The sequence below is a fragment of the Perkinsus marinus genome, assembly GCF_000006405.1.
Source record: "Perkinsus marinus ATCC 50983 genomic scaffold scf_1104296934368, whole genome shotgun sequence".
NCBI classification, from domain to species: Eukaryota; Perkinsozoa; order Perkinsida; family Perkinsidae; genus Perkinsus; species Perkinsus marinus.
The window spans coordinates 130,447-139,960 of record NW_003214825.1 but is presented as its reverse complement, the minus strand read 5'-3'; the positions used below and the strand labels follow the sequence as shown (position 1 = coordinate 139,960).

Genomic DNA, 9,514 nt, shown 5'->3' with positions numbered 1-9,514 from the left:
AAACATTAGTGAAAAACATATTTTACGACTACTACAGGCCACGAATATCGCGTTTTTCACCGAGTTTTACGCCATTCACGTAAAGCGGGTGAAATTCCAATATATAATAATATTTACAGTAAGATATGGTTTTATAAATAAGATATTAATATGTAATTAAATCAAGAAAATTCGCCCAATGTTGCCCGTATAGGTGCGGTTGATGAACGCCGCCTTTGAGAACGTCCCGAAGGTGTCGAATTCCCCCATGAGATTTAAGGCAATCACAAACGAACACTCATTTGCTACACCAGCGGAACTCGTAAGCGAAATATTAGACGTTTAGCGTGAGAGCGTCGAGATGTGTTCATTGGAGTTTCACCCTAGTGATATGAAAAGCACTGGTGAAAAAGATATTTCAGGCGAATATCGCGTTTTTCACCGAGTTTTACGCCACTTCACGTAAAACGGGTGAAACTCCATTGTGTGAATTGATTTGCCTATTTTGAATTTGCAAAGAATTGTAAAATGTAGTATTATCGATTTGCACAGTCTTAGTGGTGATGTCGCTAGTAGTTATCTCTATAGATGAAGCTAGTTGTAATTCCGGCACTTTTAAAGTACCGAGCTTACAAGTGGATTTTCATTTTCGATCTTGATTGTAGCATAGTTGAATTTTTATTCAAAAATGTGTAGAAGTAAACTGGGAGGTGGTGGAATATGTACATAATCGAGTATATGTGTCGGTGACAATATGCAAATTTTCTCCACCCCAAGAAAATTAGCCTTGTAAATAGACTTTTGAGAAAAGCGAACATATTTCGGTGTTTTCTCATTGGAGTGAATATTTTGATGTAGACTGCGATTAGTTTTTTTTGTTCATTTTCAGGCATCGGACATAGCCAGCTTTTACGTGCGGGAAGGTATGATGCAATTTCTGAAAATCATCGGCTCCATCGACGTCCTCGGCAATCCTGTGACCTTCCTCAATCGGGTGAGTTCCTCGTATAATTGTTGAGTTTCACGACCCGTTTTACGCGAAGTGGCGTAAAGCTCGGTGAAAAACGCGATTTTCGCACTGTGCAGTAGTCGTGAAATATGTTCTATCACTAGGGTGAAACTCCATTATAGCGACTTCATCTATTTTCCATAGACTATGCATTTTATCACATCTAGTTCTGATGTCGTGTATAAAAGTCTCCTTAGATTGTTTTCATATTGCTAGGTCGGCGACCGAGTAGTGGATTTACTCAGAGATTCAACTGATGCCACTTCTCGAGGTGACTCACATTCCCTCACTACGTCTCTAGGTGGGCTTAACCACGAGGGAATGACGGGGTAATTACTTGTGTAGGTCGCGGGGTTAAATCGATTGGTGCTGGAGTGGTCGGAGGACTGTTCGACTCGTTGTCGAGAATGACCAGTGGCTTACATGCTACTGCTGATGCTATTATAATCTACCTACAGTGGATATGGATTGGAGAGGAAGAACTGAGTGATCGACGTGGGTGTGATATGACGTGTTATGAAGACACAATTGAGGTGAGTTATGGAAGTGATGGTATCGCATATTGGTGTAGGAAAGAGGAGAAAATTCTCATCGGTTTCTGTATACTTCTACTACCAGAATTTGTACGTGAACTTCTATAACTAGTGAGGAAACTGCTGAGCTCAGCAGCTGAGGAAATCGAACATTTATTTACCCAACACTGTCGTGTGTTGGTGTATGTTACTGTTGTTCAGTCGGTGTTGCTAGTGATAAGTTAATCGCTAGGCTGAGCATATTCCCAGCCTGGCATTTTGTATCGTTGATTTGCGATTAAGTGATGCAGTGAGAAAGTATCACAAAAATCTAAAAGTTAAGACACGCTTCTGTGGAACATTTTCTCATTTACAATATATGTTATTATTGTTTTCTTTGATATGTATTTGTTAGTGGTTTGAGGCTCCCCAGCTCTTCTAGCCGTAGACTCAGTATTACCAACCATAAGACTTTGAGAATGGTAAAGGAAAATATGATCTTAACTCTCTATCCTATCCTATCCTAATAAGCCTTTGTGTACTGCTGTGCCAGGGACTCTGTCTCTTGATATGTATTTGTACATTTTTCACCTTCATCTCAGGCCGCGCGTTTGGCTCAACTAGCCATCACTGGTGTTGGTGATGGTATAGTCACGGGCATTCGACTTGCAGTTATCAGGATCTATCGCGGAAGTTTGCTCGCATTTTGGCATCCCTATGGGGCTAGCAGGCATGCTACAGTTGTGGCTTTGATTCCGGTGAGACTCGACGTAGTTCCCAGCAGTTTTGGAGGAGGAATATATGTTAGATTTTTTCAGCTTACCTGAAGAGTTTACAAAGCTATCTATATACGAATCCGAGTAGAAATGTACAGAAAAGAACAGTGTTGGAGGAATAAATGTTTGATTTTATCAGCTGAGCTCAGGAGTTTTCAAAGCTACTCGAAGAATTCGGGCAGGAGTGTTCAGAGAGCGATGAGAGTTCCCCAAAATTTCCTCAGAATTTTGAATTGTAGTAGAATGAGTTTCGCAATGTGAGGGAAAACATACACATGGTCGACAATACGTATTGGTGATAATATGAAAAAATCGGGAAATTCATGTTGATTTCTGGATGTTTGTACTATAGTAAACTTGTATAATAAGTGAGGAAACTCCTGAGCTAAGCTGGGAAAAGCGAGCATATTATCCTCAGCACTGACTTGTATCAGAATACGACTATGTTCTGTTATCTCAGGGAATCATTACAGGAGTCCTCACATTCGCACTATGTTTGATATCGGCAATTCTGCTCGGTGTAGCATCTATATTCCGCGGACTGCGTAACTCGGTGATTGATAAGGACACTGAGTGGGACAGGTAACGTCGGTGTTGGAGGAATATTTGTTCACTCTACTCAGCTGAGCTCGGGATTTTCCTCACTAATTATATATGAATTCGGGTAGAAGTGCACAGAATCCAATGAAAATCTCCCGAAATTTCCTGAGAATTTCAATTTGTAGTCAACTGTGGGGGAAAATTTGCACATGGTCAACTACATGTGTTGGTGACAACGAGAAAATTTCGAGAAAGTTTCGGGGAAGCTTCGAGGAAATTTGGGGGAAATTCTGGTGGTTTCTGAACACTCCTACCCGAATTTCTATTATTGGTGAGGAAACTTCTAAGGGATGCAAACACCCGCTCAGGAGCTTCCGCACTAATTACATACGAATAAAGGTAGAAACGTAGAGAAAGCAACAAGAATTGACCACTGCATATTTTCCCACTTGTATTTTTGCCATGTCACTGCTTTTGGTACTGTAGTTCTGAGCATCACCAACAAGTCCGTCCAGCGCTGCATACGACCAGTTGGAGATGCCTCAGAAAGTACGATCCTGACTTGGCCGTTGTGTCTCGTGTGCTACGGCTAGCTGGACCTGAACACGAGCAAAGTCACTCGCATGGGAATGATGGACCGATCGTATATTCTATGGAGTTGCAGGAAAGTGAGTTATGTCGTAGCTTTCACAGCAACAAAAAGCAGTGTGGGGGGAATGTGCATATGGCTAACTGCGGGTGTTGGTGACACTATGAAAATTATGAGAAAATCTTAGGAAATTCACATTGGTTTTTGTAGACTTTTGGCCGAATATGTATGTAAACTTGTTTAATTAGTGAGGGACCTTCTGAAGTTAGTTGAGGAAAGCGAACGTACATTCCTCCAAGACTGATAACACCACGAAGATGTTCGAAGAAAGTTCTCATATGTATATGAGATGTGTAGGAACACGCTAATGTATATGCGATCACATCATGTTGATCGATCACTACAAGTTGGGCATTTTCTTAAGTTCTACTCTTCCCCAGCGTTGGAATATATGTGGGCAGAAGAACTTTTCTCATTTACTTTGGAAGTTGATGAAGGAATACGGGTAGAAGTGTACAGAAACAAACTTCCTCAGAATTTTCATATTGTCATCACCAACAAATGTGGTGCATATTTCCCTCCTACACTGCTTTTTTCCCATATATCGGTTCATACCAGTCAATTGCTCGCTGGTCCTCCTTGGAATTGTCACAAATGCAATTGCAGGAACGTACAAATGCAATTTCGCGCAAGTGCAATTGCTGAATTTGCAATTGCATGCAATAATAATTTTTCAGCGCGCACAGTGTAGACAGCTGAATTCTTAGTGGCGCACAGCAAGGACAATGACACTCCCGATGACACACAGTTGGGACAGTAGCAATCATAACGGCCTACCCATCGTGCGTGATTGCACGTATGTGCATAGCTAATCTCCCATCCCCCCGAATAGATTAAGATAGAGGTCCCCCCGACTCGTGTTATCTACTATGAGTCACGACCAAGCAGCAACTGCATAGTGCGAATATCGGGTTTTCACAGAGTATTCCGTCACCTTACGTGTAACGAGTGAAACTTCACTACAATATAATATGTATAAGCTGGCTCAATGGCGTACTCCCTCAAGAGTATGCTTATGCAGATGGAATGTTCTTGCTGTTGCAGAGTCGACGGTCCGGACGTTCGTTTGCCTGACTCCTGATTCCCTCCTTAAACTTTCTACCAAACATGGCAATGAACTCGAGCGGAAGGTGAATTAAGGGAACTTTGCATGGGGGTGACTTATGTCATCTTTGCTAGATACCATTTTTAGCGATAAAATCTGTTCGAGTCTCAGTCATGAATTTGCAGGATAGCGCGGGCATGAAGTTTGTGTTGACAGTGTCGTTCAGCTCGCCGCAGTTGTTACCTGCTAAACTTGAGACTTTACCAGACGCACCGATTCTGAATGATGTGATGATGGTGAGTTCAGTCTGTAGACGATGATTTTGTATACCAATTCGACATGCACATGTGCGTTTTCTATTCCGGGATTAATGATAGTGAACAACTTGTCGCTATCATAATCTCGAAAGGTTACCATAATTACATCACATGTTCATAGCAATGTTCACATTTGTTTATACGATATTGAGTCAGATTGGTTCTTGTTAGTTCCCGAGAACACGTTTTTTCACAGTTGCATATCCAATAGACACACTTTCGTGTTGACTAGGTCTGCATACATACTGAGTGTGAGATCTTTATCCTTCCCAGGGGACACCCGCTGGTGCAACTGATCGGCGACCCATACAGAAAGCCTTGGAAGAAGCCTCGGAATACAAGACGATTAGAGGCAGTATTGGCTCGGACGATTATGAAGAGGTAGGATTTGTGTTGTTTTTCTCATCAATTCGGTTCCTATTATCAACTGTCGTTTGTGCGCCCTATCTGCTGAATTGCTTTCTGTGCGTCTGCGTGTTGATGTTGTACGCAAACCCAAATTCTGGTATGGATCTTCTACACTTTGAGTTTTCTCGAGCGAAACAACCGTCTCGAGAGATTCGGAGCTTTTCATGAACATCCTAGCGTTCGCGAACAGTGTGAGTAAATACGAACATGGTCAACAAAATTCTGGTGACAATGTGAAAATTCTGATAAAATTTCTGGGGGTCCTTATTGGTTCCTGAACACTTCCACCGGAATTCGTACGTAAACTTGTAGAATTGGCGAGGGAAACCTGAGCTCACTCGAGGAAAGCCAACATATATTCCCCTGCTTGTGAAAGACAATATCGTATGAATTTCCCCTGGTCGTTTCTAGGGGCACTCAGAGCCCCTTGGGTTAGTGTAGTGTGTAAGTTGAAGTTATTCAGGTATTACCAGTTCTCAAAGAAGAGTTTGCCGTTCTCGGTGAAGGCCCGCTATCTGGGAGCGACGAGAGTGATGCGGTATGCACATGAGAATCTTCTATCTTATCCGATTCGTGGCTTTATGTGTTAAAATTCTCGCAGTGGGCTGTGAAATTCTCTACAATGTTTTGTGAACGGTGTGGCATGGAAAGTGTGAGGAAACTTTTTAGTTGCATTCTTTGTGAACTAATTAGTGAGGAAATTTCCCAATCCATGTACTGAGATTGAGTACAGGAATAATATTGCTGCTGAATCGGCGTATTCATGCTCAGATTCGTCTGCGCTTCCAGAACTGGGCCGAGGTCTCTTCTTTGTTTGACGAGTTAGCTCAAGCACTGAAGAAACACCATGCGGCGCGGCGGCTTGCCATAATCTAGATCAACCGTCATGAGAGATTACTGCTTGTGTATTCAGCGCGATGCTGATGTCATGTTACTGCCGAGCATGAGAATTCACCATTTCGGTACACTCAGATTTCAGGCATATCAATGCTATTTCCTCCACTGTTTTTGGGTTTGAGAACTCTGTTAAAGGGGAAGCTATTTTGGTGTAGTTGCGTCAGTTGAGCTCCCAAGATACATATCGTTTGAAAGAGCGTAGTTCGTGTATTCTGCAAAAAAGGTTTAAATGGTCTTGTACTCGCTACAACTGTTGTGCGCTGTGATTTTCAAACAGTCACGTGCCGGACTGGTCCTTCGTCATGGATCGTGATCTGGTTGAGAAGCTCCTGCTCATCACAGTCAGCCCCTAGAAAGCCTGGGTTGCAGCCTACCAAGCGGAGGAGCGAGATCCAAAGGGAGTGATTCGTCTTACTCGGGCTCGTACCCGAGCTCAGAGTGCTCAAGCCCCATATCGGTGAGATAAAGAGCCACTAAATGTTATTGTATTATTGATCCGACTCAGAATCTCGAGGAGGAGGTCATTGTCGATAAGAGCCAATCAAAATAGGCACGCATTATGCGTGCAGTCGGAACTTGTAGTTATATGATGCTCATGCATGATGATGGCGATTTTTTTCTGGACTCAGCGGGAGTTCGAGGTAGTCGGTGCATTGTGATCTTCGCGTTGAATTGATCTCAGCAATAACGTAATCACGTTTGGCAAAATCTGAAACCCGCGAGCTAGGGACAGCGATCGCACAGCATTAAAAACTATAAATTATAGTTTTTACTCCAGATTCGAGGCTTTAATTCGGATGTTGAGAGAGCAATGTTCCCGGAATATCAATGGCAGGTTCAAATTTCTGGAACCCCAAAACCCGAACATGTAACGCTGCTTGTTAGGTAGCCGAGTGTCCTATTGACATGCGCGATCATGTGTCTGCCAAGCGCTAGCGATCTCAATTCCGACCTGGTGTTGTTGACTTCGGAGCGCACCCTGGTGCTGCTGCAGCACCTGCTGCATGCGTCGCAATACAAAACAATGGTCCTGACCTACTATTTCATCATGATATGGTGAGTCTGATGCCAAATGTTGATTCCGCGAATAGATTGGCCGTCTGCTATAAGTTCAGCGAATATTGTGCAGTGCACAATGTGCACTCCCAAAACGTCCCATGGGCGTGTATGAAACGGATGCCATCTCTTATATGCCTACTTACCCGGTAAGTCCCTTGTCACAGTAAGTCTTACCGTGACAAGGGAGTTGTTGTTGTTGATCTAGCGGTAGGACCGGGACTAGAAAAATGAGGCTGGTACTCTAGATGCAGCCTTCAATGTTGTTCGCAAGAGTGATCGCTCGGCAATCGAGATGAAGTGCCGTCAATTGAGAAGTTCTACAATTTGTGAAAGAAATCCGCGGCTTGAACCAGTGGAGAAGTGCGCAAAGGTTGCACCTGCGTGTTTTTGTCTGCATAACCTCCAAACAATGATGGGAGAGGAAGACGACAACGCGAATAACGAACATGCATTAGAGGATATAGAAGCCAATGATGTGGAGCCGGGCTTCGAAGAAATAGCGGCTCGTGCCGCGTACGTGGCTTTTCAATTTGACGAAGCGGGCGAGTAGGATGTAGCACTGTACATTGTGTTACTGATTTAACACAGGATGAATATGTAACACTTTATTTTTTCGGATTTATTCCCGATGCTTAGCTCAATAGGCGAACACTCAGTGTTCGCCACTGTTCGCCGAACAGCGTGTGATATAATCCGTAAGTCAGTAGTTAGAACGTGATACACGCTACAGTGTATCGGGCGCGCGTAAACTACTCAATCAGCTCACTGTCTCAAGCTCAGGGTTGTGCCGCCGCGGAACACCGTCGGTACCAGAACTGGCTGTGAAACGGGTTTGAGTCAGTCGGTGAGTCGGGATGTGACTCATACTCAGGGTTAGATGGGTGAGTTAACTCTGATTCGCGAGTCAGATGCTGATTCACATCTGGCTTGAACGATTTAATAGGCTGTATACTAGATCGTTCAAGCCAGATGTGAAATTGTATACTGTATACATGCATCACTGAATCATTCAGTCTGACTGCGTTACTAACATTCAGAGGAATCCAAATTACAGGGACGGTTTCTTTCTTCACTCTTCCAATCGACCCGAGTAACTCGAGTATAACAATAAACTCGTAACCAAAGCTTCCAAGCAACATATGCCTCTATCAGAAATCGCCCTTGAAATAAGTAACGTTCTTGGGGAACGTCTCGTTCTTTCATCGACAAAGAATAATTATCCTACGCTCGCTCTGAACGAGTCTCATCATCACAGTTATGTGATTTATGTTATGAGAAAGAACAGATCAGCTGGATACAACTGTACTGAAGTACGAAAAAAGCTTTGGACATCGATGTCGAGATAGACGTTGATCATCCTTGCCAGAGTTGACCAGAGAGGAAGGAATTGAATGCCTGCTGCATTCCTTCTGGCGCGTCTAAGATCATATCATGTCCCGAGTTGATCACCTGAAATTATAAATTCAGCCTTCAAGCGAGAAACGGCCCTGAGTGCGTCCTGCTCAATCTTTCGAATAAATTGAATTCGACATACATTAATAACTGCAAGGTGTGCTCCGTTAGCGAACGAGTAGCGATAGTACTTTCCAAAGACGCCAACTCGAGGAAACTGAAAGATGACAAGCCTCAAAGCAAATAACGAACATTGAGCCTGAGATAGCTCACTTGCAGAGTCCGACGCAGAGACGAGGAGAGCTTCGAACCGTAATTGATTTGGCCATTCAAAGAGAAGACCCATTTCTCTGTACCACCGTAGTTAGTCACGAAGTCCTCAGCGCCATTGAGGATGAATACCTGGTTCACACTGTGGGATGTACGACTTATCAGTTTTAGTCTTATCCTATTATCAGTGATAGAGGCCACTTATATCACGAATCACAGAGCCCTCACCTTCATTCCTTGATCTAGTAGTTCATTTACGAAGTATGTTGTATCGTAAGCCGCGTAGGGTCGGAAATCACTGAATACCTGAATATCGTAGAATCATAACAATCCCCGCACTCAATGCGGGATGCGACAACAGACTTCATCATTCTGCATCTGAAAGCTCTTTGCAACTCCCAGCTCATCCTGAACATTCTTTCTGTTCAGAAGCTTCTCTACCTGAAGACAAAAACATAATTCTCGACCTCTCCTGGGGCAAACGAGAAGTGAGAGTCCGAGTAGAATGCAGGTCGATCTCCCTTATGTGGGAATCAGAAATCTGAAGTGATGGCGGCGGGTTTACATTTCCAGGATTGAACTTGTAGAACCGTGATTCACGGCCGTCTTCGGTGCGCACATCGTATCTAAAGCGAGAGATTCTCGTCGAGAGTAAAATAGT

General features: G+C 43.4%; 2 protein-coding genes across 2 annotated transcripts in view; one reads left to right on the top strand and one right to left on the bottom strand.

The window, feature by feature from the left end:
* Window positions 1–247: 247 nt before the first annotated feature.
* Window positions 248–3,227, top strand: Pmar_PMAR022587 (hypothetical protein; the record flags this gene model as incomplete). The annotated part of the gene is made up of 7 exons (XM_002784898.1): window positions 248–301; window positions 869–973; window positions 1,205–1,289; window positions 1,334–1,521; window positions 2,103–2,258; window positions 2,737–2,858; window positions 3,185–3,227. 7 exons carry the CDS (start codon window positions 248–250, stop codon window positions 3,225–3,227), a joined length of 753 nt encoding a protein of 250 aa, XP_002784944.1.
* A 5,317-nt stretch (window positions 3,228–8,544) lies between these two features.
* The window catches only part of Pmar_PMAR022586 (hypothetical protein), a gene marked incomplete at both ends in the record, with an annotated part of 1,650 nt that continues 680 nt past the window's right edge, over window positions 8,545–9,514 (bottom strand). Inside the window, 6 exons of the mRNA XM_002784897.1 lie at window positions 8,545–8,640; window positions 8,726–8,800; window positions 8,857–8,985; window positions 9,082–9,159; window positions 9,217–9,294; window positions 9,419–9,479. Coding sequence (XP_002784943.1) covers window positions 8,545–8,640; window positions 8,726–8,800; window positions 8,857–8,985; window positions 9,082–9,159; window positions 9,217–9,294; window positions 9,419–9,479 — 517 coding nt within the window. The remainder of the gene's footprint in view (window positions 8,641–8,725; window positions 8,801–8,856; window positions 8,986–9,081; window positions 9,160–9,216; window positions 9,295–9,418; window positions 9,480–9,514) is intronic.